The sequence below is a fragment of the Hypanus sabinus genome, chromosome 5 (assembly GCF_030144855.1).
Source record: "Hypanus sabinus isolate sHypSab1 chromosome 5, sHypSab1.hap1, whole genome shotgun sequence".
Lineage (NCBI taxonomy): Eukaryota > Metazoa > Chordata > Chondrichthyes > Myliobatiformes > Dasyatidae > Hypanus > Hypanus sabinus.
Window position 1 is genome coordinate 37,367,530 of NC_082710.1, and position 13,140 is coordinate 37,380,669.

The 13,140-nt window shown below is 37.5% G+C and overlaps 1 protein-coding gene across 3 annotated transcripts in view; it reads left to right on the forward strand.

Annotated features, from left to right (window-relative positions):
- vps13a (vacuolar protein sorting 13 homolog A) overlaps window positions 1–13,140 on the forward strand; it is a 361,176-nt gene that overhangs the window by 199,907 nt on the left and 148,129 nt on the right. For all 3 annotated transcript variants that reach the window (XR_009512162.1, XM_059969760.1, XM_059969759.1), the window contains exons 37-41: window positions 4,403–4,575; window positions 9,246–9,475; window positions 9,558–9,790; window positions 9,977–10,069; window positions 10,161–10,520. Coding sequence is in view for 2 of the 3 variants with exons in the window: in XM_059969760.1 (XP_059825743.1) it covers window positions 4,403–4,575; window positions 9,246–9,475; window positions 9,558–9,790; window positions 9,977–10,069; window positions 10,161–10,520 (1,089 nt within the window). In the remaining variant the exon portion in view is untranslated. The remainder of the gene's footprint in view (window positions 1–4,402; window positions 4,576–9,245; window positions 9,476–9,557; window positions 9,791–9,976; window positions 10,070–10,160; window positions 10,521–13,140) is intronic.

The following is a 13,140-nucleotide window of genomic DNA, read 5'->3' on the forward strand; positions in this document are numbered from 1 at the left end:
GGAAATGAAGGTGAAGGGAAAGGTGTGGTTTGTATTAATCCTATTGGAATTGTGAATGTTACGGAGAATGATATGCTACGTATGAGTTTCTTGAGTTGTTAAGGACAAGGGGAACCCTAGTTATGACGGTGAGAAGATGAGGTGAATGCAGATGTATGGGAAATGAAGGAGATCTGGATGAGGGCAGTATCTGGAATTTGATGCAAAGGCTGGCGGAAGCCAGCCTTTCAATGGGAATTGAGTAGGTTCTGAACTTTCAGAGCTGCAGTTTTTTTAAAAGCAGGAGAATATAAGTGAATAGGTTTAATTTTTATTTGTTTAGATATGTAGCACACTAACAGGCCCTTCCAGACAATGAGCCCATGCAAAACAATTATACCCATAAAACCAATTACCCTACTAACCCATGTCTTTTTGGAATGTGAGAGAAAATAGGAGCACCCTGAGGAAACCATAGTCACAAGTTGCGTAATTGGCTTTTAAGGAAGCAGAAATAGCAGGTGGTTGAGAAAAGGCGTATTGGAATTTAATACGACTAATGACTAGGTGCTCAAGAAAAACAATAAGATAGGTAAGAAAAATAGCTTAACAATATTTTTGAAATCAGCAAAGGAAAATGAAATCATGCTTGTCAATATTTAGATTTTTCTTTGAGAATCTAAAATGAGAATAGATAAAGGTGAGACAATGTATAGTGCATATTGAGTTTTCCAGAAGATAATAAAGTGAGAATGATGACTACACAAGATTAAGCTTCAAAAAATCAATGTTAAGAGAATTAGTTAATAGATGGGTGGAGGAATGGGCAAGTCTTTTTCAAGTTAGTGAATTGTAGGGTGGGGTGAATTGAAGTCTATATTGAGGCACAGGTGTGTGTAATTTAAATATAATGTAAAAAGATTTAAAGGTTGTTAATCTTTTGGATTTCTGTGCTGCATTGAGCTATAGTCCTTTTGTTACTAAACACTTTCAAGGCTGAAACATTTTTCAAGCAAAGGGAATTATGAGAATTGTTCTTGAAAGTTGACTTGAGACTAGAGAGCAGGGCAACCATGACCTTATTAAAAAGCAAAGCAAGCTTGAAAATCTCTTCTGCTTCCTGTTCTTGGTTTTACAGCACTGAAAAGCTTTTTTTGGCTCACTAAATCCTTGAACATTCTCCAGTCTTCCCCTGTAGCCTTGCAATTGGTTTCTCTTGAATATCTGAGTCCTGATTGTGTTTCCATATCCTTGCAGATGACAAGTTCTCGATCACAACTACTCTTTGCATGGAGGGTTAAAAACACAGTTCCTCATATCCCACAAGAATCTTTGTTTTGAATTTTAAACCCATGACTCACTGGCTTTAAACCAGTCTCCCTCTATTTATCGCAGCTAAAGTAGTCAATATCATGTATCAAATTTGACCTTTTTTCAGTGCTGCAAGGATACATACCATGAATTTCAGTCTTATTCTGTCATCCTTTCTTATCTCTTATTTTCTAACATTGAAGACTATTGGTGCTGCTTCCTACTTGAAAGGGAAAAAATTGAAGTTTCTTCTGTTTCTAACTGTTTTCCCCTGTTTTAGGTGGTTCATTTTAACTCTTCCCTTTTCCAACTTTTCTACCTCCATATCAAGAAATACATTTACAACTGGTCATCACAAACTCACTGACTTTCAGTTATTCTGATGACACCTACTTGCACTAAGGCTTCCTATTTGGAGCCTAGTTCATGCTTCCTGTTTCTCTAGCTCTGTCACATCTGTTCTGATGATACTATTCACACTAACACTTTCAAGATCTTGTTGGAAACTGCTCTTTTTAATAATCCTTTTTATAAGATTTGTGCTTTTTAACAAACTAATGTATTTTACATATTCACTAGCGGGAAGTAGAATAGCAGCTAAACGTAGTTCATCACCCATCTATTTTTTTATTGGCTAAGTATTAGTACATTACCCATGTGATGTAATTTTAAATTCTGGAGCCTATTACCTAGTTTATTCTCTAAGGGATTTCTCTTATCTATATGTGATGGATTTTTCAGAGGAAGCAATTTGGCTTCTTTATTCCTTTTGTCTTACACCTCTCATTTAGTTTGCTTTGTATTAGTAGGTTTGTTTGTGCAATATTCCCTTTAATTGCTAGGAGACACAAGCCTTTTATAGTTCAGAAAATGAAGGAGCATTTATAGTGGCAGTAGCCGGAAATGGCTGAATCTACTACCCTCTGCAGCCTCCAGCAATTTGTTGGAGCCTCCATATTTGGCTGTGATGCAACCAGTCAGAATGCTCTGCACCGTACGTCTGTAGATATTTGCCAGGAACCTGTCTCTGATCACCCTTTCCATCGCGAACCTCTCCATGAGGACTTGTGCATGTAATCCCAACTTCCCCTTCCTGAAAGTCAGAATTAATTCCTTGGTTTTGCTGAAACCGGTCAAACAGCCCAAGAAGAAGTTTTTTTAAACTGCCTTAATGCCTATCATCTAGTAGCACTCATGTCTATAGTAATGAAATACTAGTTTGTCATGGTCAGAATCAACTTGTGCCTCAGCAAGGACCTGGACCTACTGCAATTTACCTATAGCCACAGTAGGTCTATGGCAGAGATAATCTCAGTGGCTCTTCACATGGCTTTGGATCACATAGACAATGCAAACACCTATGTCAGGATGCTATTTGTTGACTTTAGCTCAGTGTTTAACACCATCATGTCTACAATCCTGATTGATAAGTTAAGGAACCTGGGTCTCTGTACCTCCTTCTGCATTTGGATCCTCAGCTTCCTAACTGGAAGACCACATTCTGCACAAATTGCTATTAATAACTCCTCCTCGCTGATGATCAACATTGGAGCACCTCAAGGATGTTTGCTTAGCCCACTGCTTTACACTCTCTATACCAATGACTGGCTGAAATGCCATCTATAAATTTGCTAATGTAACAGCCATTGTTTGCAGAATCTCTGGAGGCGAGAGGGCGTACAGGAGTGAGATAGGCCAACTAGTGGAGTGGTGTCTCAGCAACAACCTTGCACTCAGTGTCAGTAAGATGAAAGAGCTGATTGTGGACTTCAGGAAGAGTAGGACAAGGGATCACAAACCAATCCTCATGGATGGATGAGAAGTAAGGAGAATGATCAATTTCAGGTTCATGGGTATCAAGATCTCTGAGGATCTAGCTTGGTCCCAACATATTGATACACCGATAAAGAAGGCAAGACAGCAGCTATATTTCATTAGGGGTTTGAGGAAATTTGGCTTGTCACCAAAGGCACTCAAACTGCTACAGATGTACTATGGAGAACATTCTGACAAACTGCATCACTGTCTTGTATGGAGGGAGTGGTGCTACTGCACAGGATTGAAAGAAGCTCCAGAAATTCATAAAATTAGACAGCTCTATATTGGGTGCTATGTAGGACATGTTCAAGGGAGCAGTGTATTGGAAGGGCTGTGTTCATCATTAAGGGTTCCCATTATCAAGGGTTCCCATCATCCAGGACATGCTCTCTTCTCATTGTAATCGTCAGGAAAAAGGGACAGAAGCCTGAAGACATTCACTCAGTGATTCAGCAACAGCTTCTTCTCTGCTGTCTGATTCCTAAATGGACATTGAACCAATGAACACTACCTCATTTTTAATAGTTTTATTTTTGCTCTACTTTTAATTTAAGTAATTTTCAATTTATTTATTTGTTTTGTATGTTTTCATTTATTGCATTGTACTGCTGCTGCTAAGTTAACAATTTTCATGACATGCCAGTGATAATAAACCTGATTCAGATTCCTTTTCTGAAATAGCCAACCCCATGCCTATCACAATGCCCTGTGTAATTTTACCAACAGTAATGTTATCTGCCAGTTTATAGACATCATTTGGGTTGTCTTGAGTAGGTTTGAGAGTCGTGAGAGTGAAGAGTTGGTTAAGCATGCATTTTTGATATGCACTTCTGTTGATTGTCATTTGTCATTTTTGTTGATAAGGAAGTTGAAGATCTATTTGCAGAGGGAAGTACAGAAGCCCAGCTTTAGACCTTTGATTAATACTGAAGGGATGATGGTATTGAATGCCAAACTATAATCAATAAACAGTAGTCTGATATATGTTTTGATCTTGTGTTAGTGCTTCAAGCAGAGTGCAAAGCCAGTGAGTCAGCTTGTAATGCATGATAAATGCTCTGACATTTTGTTGATGGGAAAATAAAATTTTGAATCAATAAGACTGAGCTATAATCATTATCATTTTGTCTATTGATTTTAATTTAAGCAAAATGTGTTCTTTTCTATGACTACATTTCTTCAGGAAATTGATTCAAGCATGCCTAACTTTTGGTTGGGGAGGGGTGGGAACGTCCATAACTATTTGAAATAAATGATACAATAAAGTTTTACTTTGTTTTCCTTATTAAACCAGATGAATATTACAAAAGAGCAGAGATCTGATCAGGACATACTAGCAGAGTTCAAGTTACATACGTTTTCCACTTCTGTCAAGATGTTATCTGATGGATCCATGAAAGCTGACGTGAAACTTTATAACTGCATGCTAGATGACAAACGAATGGGAATAGAGAAAGCCACATCAAGGTATTTGTATTGTTTATTCAGTTCTAGTTTATTTTTGATTATTAAGTAATTTATCAAAGCAATATTATGATTGATACTTTGCATTTATGTTCCTCTTAACTGTTTAACTATGAAAGATTCCCGATCATGCCTTTGGCCTCCTTTCTGAACTCAAAGCTGGAATATGCAAGGAGAGACTTCACTTATTCACGTGTCAATCTGAAGCATGTTTCAATAAATTTATTTCTGGAGAGTATGAGTGAAGGGCATCATGATTTGATATTTATTTCTTTATTTCCTTTTGGCCAATATTTGGACAAAATGTTGAGTCCAAGCTGACCAGAAATTAATGCAGAGAGCCACTGAAGTTTTAAAATGTCTATTTTGTTGATTGGCTTTCTTACAAAGAATAACTAATAATTTGTATATATAAAAAGTTAACATAATTTATTTGTATTTGCACACTTTATAAACTGCTCAGTGATATTTTGTGATCAATTTCTGACACAAGGTATCCTGAATACATTTAATTTGTGTTTTAGCATCATTTCATAGAACATAGAATAGTACAGCACAGTACAGGCCCTTTAGCCCACAATGTTGAGTCAACCCTTAAACCCTGCCTCCCATATAACCCCCCACCTTAAATTCCTCCATATACCTGTCTCGTAGTCTCTTAAATTTCACTAGTATATCTGCCTCCACCACTGACTCAGGCAGTGCATTCCACACACCAACCACTCTCTAAAAAATCTTCCTCTAATATCCCCCTTGAACTTCCCTCCCCTTACCTTAAAGCCATGTCCTCTTGTATTGAGCAGTGGTGTCCTGGGGAAGAGGCGCTGGCTATCCACTCTATTTATTCCTCTTAATATCTTGTATACCTCTATCATGTCTCCTCTCACCCTTCTCTTCTCCAAAGAGTAAAGCCCTAGCTCCTGTAATCTCTCCTCATAATGCACATTCTCTAAACCAGGCAGCATCCTGGTAAATCTCCGCTGTACCCTTTCCAATATCTTTTCAATATTATTGGCTTTGTTGTTGCTCTGAGGTAATTGGATTATATATTTATATTCTATCTGTATTTCATGCTGTTAAATTTAAGTTGCTCCATTTCTTATATAACCCATATTTAATCAGCTCTGCTCGTTAATTGTTGCTACAAGCTCTTTCTTTCATAATTTGACGTCTCTGATATAGCCATGCATTGCAAATTGTTGATAATTTTAGTGTAAATTGTGCATTACTCCAGGATATCCTTAAAAAAAAGATAACCCTGAATTATTTTCCCTGCTACCCAGATTTCTAGTGCTCCCTCATCTAATCTAAAAAAAAATTGAAGAATTTCTGCCACTAAATTTGAATTTATCTCTGTTGGGTATGCCTTCCTTGTCAATGAAGCCAAACTTTCCTACATCATTGCACTTTATGCAATGCTTCAAAGTGAACCATTGTTTAATTTTGAAGAAAGAATTTTTCCATAACTCCAAATAACACGTAGAAGATTGATTGGCATATTATTAGTTAAGTGTGAAAGAGCAGCGCTGAGAACTTGAAAGACTCTTCAAAGTCTGCCCAGATGGTCTCATTCTGGGATTGATGTATGACCTGGAAATATAATAGGAAAATATATTGTTAATAGTATCATGAAGTACTTGGATCGAAGATGGATCAGTATGCTCTTTATTGACTGCAGCTCAGCTTTCAATACTATCATCCCCTGAAAACTAATCGGTAAGCTTCAAGACCTAGACCTGAATACCTCCTTATGCAACTGGATCCTTAATTTCCTCATTTGCAAACCCCAGTCAGTCCACATTGGCAACAACCATCTCCATGATCACCATCGGCGTAGGTGCACCTCAAGACTGTATTTAGCCCGCTACTTTACTCACTTTATACAGTCAGCCCTCTGTATCCGTGGGTTCCGCATCCACGGATTCAACCAACCGCAGATCAAAAATATTCAAAAAAAATTCCAGAAAGTTCCAAAAAGCAAAACTTGAACCTGCTGTATGCCAAGTACTATGCTGAATCTACACGAATTAAGTGATATGTAGGCATACCCTGCTGTAGCTTCCCACCATTTCACAGATCCTCAGTCTCTCTCCAGCACTCGTTGTTTGAGCATTGTTCACCTCGCATCTCGTTTTTTCGCTGCCTGTGTTGTGAACGAGAGGAAGGAGTTTCAGGCTGGTAAGGGATGACTGGCTAGCTACGTAAAGCGCTACAGCCTCAAGAACTTAAAGATCATGGGAGAATCAGCTATGGCTGATGCCGAGGCATCATCAACGTTCCCAGAGGAGCTACCATATTTACATCTGTACTGAATATGTACAGACCTTGTCATTATTCCCTGAACAATACAGTATAACAACTATTTACATAGCACTTATGTTGTATTAGGTATTATAAGTAATCTAGAGATGATTTAAAGTATACAGGAGGATGTGCGTAGGTTATATGCAAATACTACACCATTTTATATAAGGGACTTGAGCATCAGCATATATTGGTATCCACAGGGGCACCTGGAACCAATCCCCTGCAGATACTGAGGGATGACTGTACTTAGAACTGTGATGCTAAGCACAACTCTGATACCATATGTAAGTTTGCCGATGACACCACTGTCATAGCCAGATTTTTGATCTCCTTCCTATTTGTTGATTTGTCACCACCTTTGATTCAGCCTGAGTGATGGCACAACAATGGACCTCTTACTGTGTCAGCAAGACCAAAGAGCTGATGATTGAGCAGGAAGAGAAAATCAAAGGACTGGCTTATGGACCTATCGGGGGATCAGAGGTGAAGAGTCAACAACTTTAAATTCTTTAGTGTTATCATTTCAGAGGATCTGTCTTGGACCCAGTAAATAAATGCAGTGAGTTCCTTAGGAGTTTGTGAATATTTGGTATGTTATCTAAAATTTTGACAGTTTTCTATAAACGTGCAGTGGAGAGTATATTATCTAATTGCAGCACAGTCTGGTATGGAAGCACCAATACCCTCGAACAGAAAAGCCTACAGTAAGTGGTGGATACAGCCCAGTCCATCATGGATAAAGCTCTCTGCACCATTGAGCAATTATGCATGGATGCTGTCACATGGAAGCAGGATTCATCATCAAGGACCTCCCACCATCTAGGCCATTCTCTCTTCTCACCTCTGCCATCAGGAAGGGGGTACAGGAGCCTCAGGACTCACACCACCAAGTTCATGAACAGTTAATACCCATCAACCATCATATTCTTGAGCCAGAGGGGATAACGTCACGCAGCTTACCCCATCACTGAACTGTTTCCACAGCATATGGACTCACTTTCAAGGACTCTTCATCTCATGTTCTTGATATCTATGTCTTATTTATTTATTATTATTATTATTCTTTCTGTTTGTATTGCAGTTTCTTTTTTGCACATTGGTTGACTGTCTGTCCTGTGGGATTCTATTGCGTGTTTTATTTTAGTATTTACTCTTAGTGCCTGCAAGAAAATGAATCTCAGGATTGTACATGGTGGCATATAAGTACTTTGAAGGACCTAATACAAAATGTTGAGAAGTCTATGGTAAAAATAACCTGATTAGAAGAGATTAAATTTCAAAGACAAATGAGGGGTCTAGTAAAGGTGAATCAGAGAAAGAGAAAGTAGCTGAGCAAGTTAAAATACCTGGGAAACAGAATTTTGTTGCACAAAAATGTATGTTGGGGATGATGAGAGGTTTATTCAAGAAAGAAGGGGTGAGCTGAGTCAGTCTGTTATACAAATAAAAGCTTCCTTTGAGAGAAATATCTATTGTCAGTGGTGGGGAACTATTGGCAACTCTTGAGGACAGAATTCATCTTCATTTTAAATGTAGGTTTTCAGTGCATAGATTTTAAAGTCTTAAGTTCAACATTTAAGCATCGATGCGCTTGTTTTGCTTGGTGCAATGTTTCCCTATAGTGTCTAGTTGAAGATTGCCATTTGATATTGTCTTCTTTTGAGGAATGGTAGAATGGAACTCAAGTTAACTATTTGTTCCTCTGAAACTTCACTAGTAACATGAGTTGACAATAGTCTTGTCCCTCTTTCTACTACTAACTTTGTAAAGTACTTCTCCTCTCCCCCCTGCAATAGCTCCCTTTCTGAGTTTGGCCGGTATAACCTGGAGGTTAGTTTGTCAATAACTTTTGCCAGTGCTGGGATGTCTTATGAAATTGGGGAGTAGAAGTCTTGGCCTCCAGATAACACAACTGGTAGAGTATTTCATTTTTATCCTCAAATAATCTGCCTCCGTGAGCATTAGTCCAATAATACCATATGGAGTAACTTAAATTTTCAGGAATTCAGATGCTTTTATTTGATTGATCCCTTTCCAGATATCAGCAAGGGTTGGACTGTTGGAAACTTATTTCCATTTAACAAGGTGAATCTGCCAAACTATATTCCTAGTACTCTGGTAGATGTAAGTTGGCCTGCATTGTAGCCACTTAGATTTAAGATTGAGGAAATAAAAATTGTGATGTTATTCTGTAGTTTGGATTTGAAACTCGTACAATTAGAAAACAAGACTTGACATCAGGCACATATCTAGCTAGGGGGAAAATGTCCATGGTGCTATCCCCAAATATATATTTTCTTTGTAATGTCATTATATCTCATTAGTGCGTACTAATTGAGTTTCTACTCTTTCCCCTTCCCTTCCAGAATGGTGGAAATGAAGCTAACAAATAAGAAGAATGCAATGATCGACTTCAGTTACAAACAAGGAAGAGAAGGCATGTTTCTAGATGCAGTTATACGTGATATCTATGTTTGTGCAAGTATGGAATTTCTACTCACAGTGGTTGACTTCTTTGTACAAGCAAATAATCAAGTCTCTGCAGTGCATCCGAACAAACCAACAGCAACACAGACAAAAGATAGAGGAGAAAGAGGTTTGCAAAACATAAGGGCACTTGCATTTAAAAACTTAAAGTTTGTGGAGTATATGCACTGGCATTCTTTTCTTTCTTTCAGTGTCATCACAAACTACGTCAAAAATGGAACTCATTGTTCGTGTTCAGAATCCAGAGATCATCTTTGTAGCAGATTTGACAAGAGCAGATGCCCCATCACTGGTGGTGACAACTCAATGTGAGGCTGATATTAATAATGATATGGAAAGTCAAAAAATTACTGCAGCTGTTAAAGATCTAAAAGTAATGGTCTGCCCGTTTCTAAAAGGAAAAAGAAAAGATCAAGTTACTACGGTATGTGGAATTTTAAGTTTGTTTTTGTACATTAAATCTGCTATTGTGCAATCTTTCTGGCCTACTTTGAAAATAAATCCTATTTTAGAATATCCAAAACCAGTTTAGTTACATTTTACTTTTGTATGTATCAATCTGAATGTAGATCTTTAGTATCACTACGTTTTTTCTAATTGAAATATATAGGTCCTTCAGCCTTGCAATTTGTTCTTCCGAAGTACACAACCTGCTTCTGGTCCCATTGAAGTAGAGCTGGCTGTGAAATCACTGATGCTGAAAGTAAGGTTTCGTTTGTGCGTCATTTTAAAGTTACACAATAATTTCTAAATGCATTGTTAAACACAATGTTTTGTGTATATTCATTTCCTAGGTGTCTCCTATTATTATTAACACGGTGATTACAATAATGTCTGCCTTGACTCCAGCTGCTAGTAGTCCACAGGAAAAATGCAGTGAGATTCCACTTGACTTGTGGACTAAGAAGGATGTGAAAAATTTAAAGTTCTGGTTTTTGGAAGACACAAATGATAATGAGAACAATGGTAGTCAAGTAAAACAACTAGACACAACAGGAGAGAGCCTAAAAATGACAGTTGAATATGTATGCCTGACTCTGGAAGCAGGTATCGGACACAGAACTGTTCCAATGCTTTTAGCAAAATCAACTTTTGAAGGAGATGTGCAGAACTGGAGCACACTCATTAACCTTAAATGCCATCTTAATTTAGAGGTAGGAAGTTGTTTTGAAAATCTATTGCATAAAACATCTTTTGTTCTTGAATGTATTAATTTAGTTTCAATTTTGTAATGTTGCAGTGGTTCATAATTTTCATAGAGTTTAATTCTGCATTTCGAAATCTGTATTTTTTTTCTCATCTTGTTAGCTAAAGCGACACTGCTTTACTAGTCTTGGAATTGCTAGAAAACGTTAAAAAATCTTGCATTTTGGGAGAGATTTTTTTAGATAAATCATGTAAACTTATGTTCTACAAGACATTACTGAGGACTGAAAAGATCCATTATGTTTTTCAAAGAGGAGCAGGTTTGGTCTGGAGTCCACATTTGCTTATCAGTATCAAAATAAAGATTGGTTGCTCATCAACTACCTTTATGTACATTAATACTTTTGGCTGATACCACATAGAAAATAAGTAACTGTTAAACCTCTTCAAAAATCTCCAAACAGCAGCAAAGATGCTCTATATGTAATATATCATTATGGTACATGTCTGTAAGTTGAGAATCATTTCCCTGCCCTGGTGACATTTCAAATTACTTCAACAGCACCAGAGTGATACTTGTAGTAAATTTGCATATAGTATATAACTATGACAGCAGGATCCCTGCAGGTAGTATGAAAAAAAAATAGACCAGAGGTAGATGAGAAAGCTTAAGTTCTAAGGTAGATTTAAGGTTTTTATGTACAGATATACTGGAAGGATATTAAATAATATGGGTGAACTGGAGAACAATTAAAAATGTAGGATTACAATGTCATGACAAAGGGCAGGAATAGCTTCTAAATGTTGCTCCAGAAATAGGGAAAGGAAGAAAGAAGGGGGAAATAACAGTATTGCTTAATAGATTACTGCAGCGCTGGAAATAATATATCTTGGAACACTTGACAAGATCTATCAGTTGTGAATTGAGAACCAATTAATGTGCAATGACAGTACTGGGATTATTCTGTAGACCTGCCAACAGCAGGAAATAGTTGCAGTGATAAGGAACTCTCAATAAATAGAGATAGCAATAACATAAGCAAAAAAGAGTTTCTGAAATCAGTTCCCAGGTGAAATTTCTTGATCAGTATGTTTCTGACCCAAAAATGAGCCAGGCGAACTGAAGTAAACTTCAGTGGAGAAGCATCTCAGAAATTATGGAGTCATAAGGCTTTAAAATAGTCAAGTGAAACTACATATATCATTTCACGGTAAAAAAAAGTCAATTAGAGAAAGACTATTTTCAACAGGAAGAAAAAAGAATTGGCCTAGGTAACTTGGAATCAAAGGTTAGAGGCTCTACTGCAGTGGGAAGCCTTGTAGAGAGATTTTTTCCAGCCTTGGCACTGTTCAACGGAAAACTAAAGCCAGAACTTACAGAATTATGAAATAAAATAAAATGAAATGTAACAGAAAACAAAAGAGAATCTGCAAGATTCTTAAAACAAGTTAGAAATAAGGAATTACACTAAATTCCTAAGGAAATGAAAAAGGTGAAATACTGGCAGCAAATATAAATTTGGATGAGCATGTGAGGAGTAAAGTGTTGTAAGGGAGAACGTGTTACTTATTAGAAACTTGATGGGAAATTCACTGGTTCATGCACCTCAAAAGAAATTCCATGTATCAGCTGTGTAGTGATTCTAGTCTGAGTAGAATTGGAGCACATGAACCTGCCTTGGTTAAATCTCGGATTAACGACTAGGGGTAACTGTTGTCTATCTGAACTTTTGTAAGGCCTTTGTCAAGGTAAGCTGATATGGAATCATATGAAATCCAGGGTGAGCTAGCCAAATACAATAGTTGCTTGGTGGGAGGAGTCAGTGAGCTGTTTTTCAGGGAGGCCTCTGAATAGTTGTATGCTACAGTGATCAACATTGGATCCTCCGTTTGTTATATTGATGATTTCGGTGTGAATGTAGGCGGCATGATTAAGTTTGGAAATGGCACCAAAATTGGTGGTGTGGTGGACATTAAAGTTACAACAGGATTTAGATTAACAGGAGAGTGAGCCAAGGAATGGCAGATGGAATTGAATTGGGAAGTTAAACCAAGGTTGGGCATACACAGTGAATGGCAGAGCCATTGTGAGCCTGGTTGAGTGTTGTAGTAAAGAGAACAAGGAATGTAAGTACGCAATTCCCTGAACATGATGACTCAGTTTGACAGTGGTAGTCTTCATCAGTTGACCTATTGAATTCAAGAGCTTGAAATCTGGAGCAGGGACACTCTTGTGGCTGGGCAAGGCATTGGTGAGACCACACTTGGAGTATTATATGCCGTTTGATTAGTGTGCGGAATGAATGATGTGATTAAGCAAGAGAGGGTGCCTAAGAGATTCGCAAATATGTTGTTGGGACTAGAGTGGATAGGCTCTAGCTTGTAAATTACTTGTCTAATTAATGAATTGGTAGAATTTTGCTTGATGGAATTATGTGATCTTTGTTTCCCTTTCTTTTCATGATGTGTTTATAGATATGTTTTTATGCTACCTGTGGACTCTGTTCAGCTCCAACATTGAACTGCAGTTTGAGTTACAGAGGACAATTTCTTAAAATGGATAGATTTGTATGGCTATTATTCTTTTTAGGAAGCAAATAATTGTCTATGTAAACCTATACAGTGTTC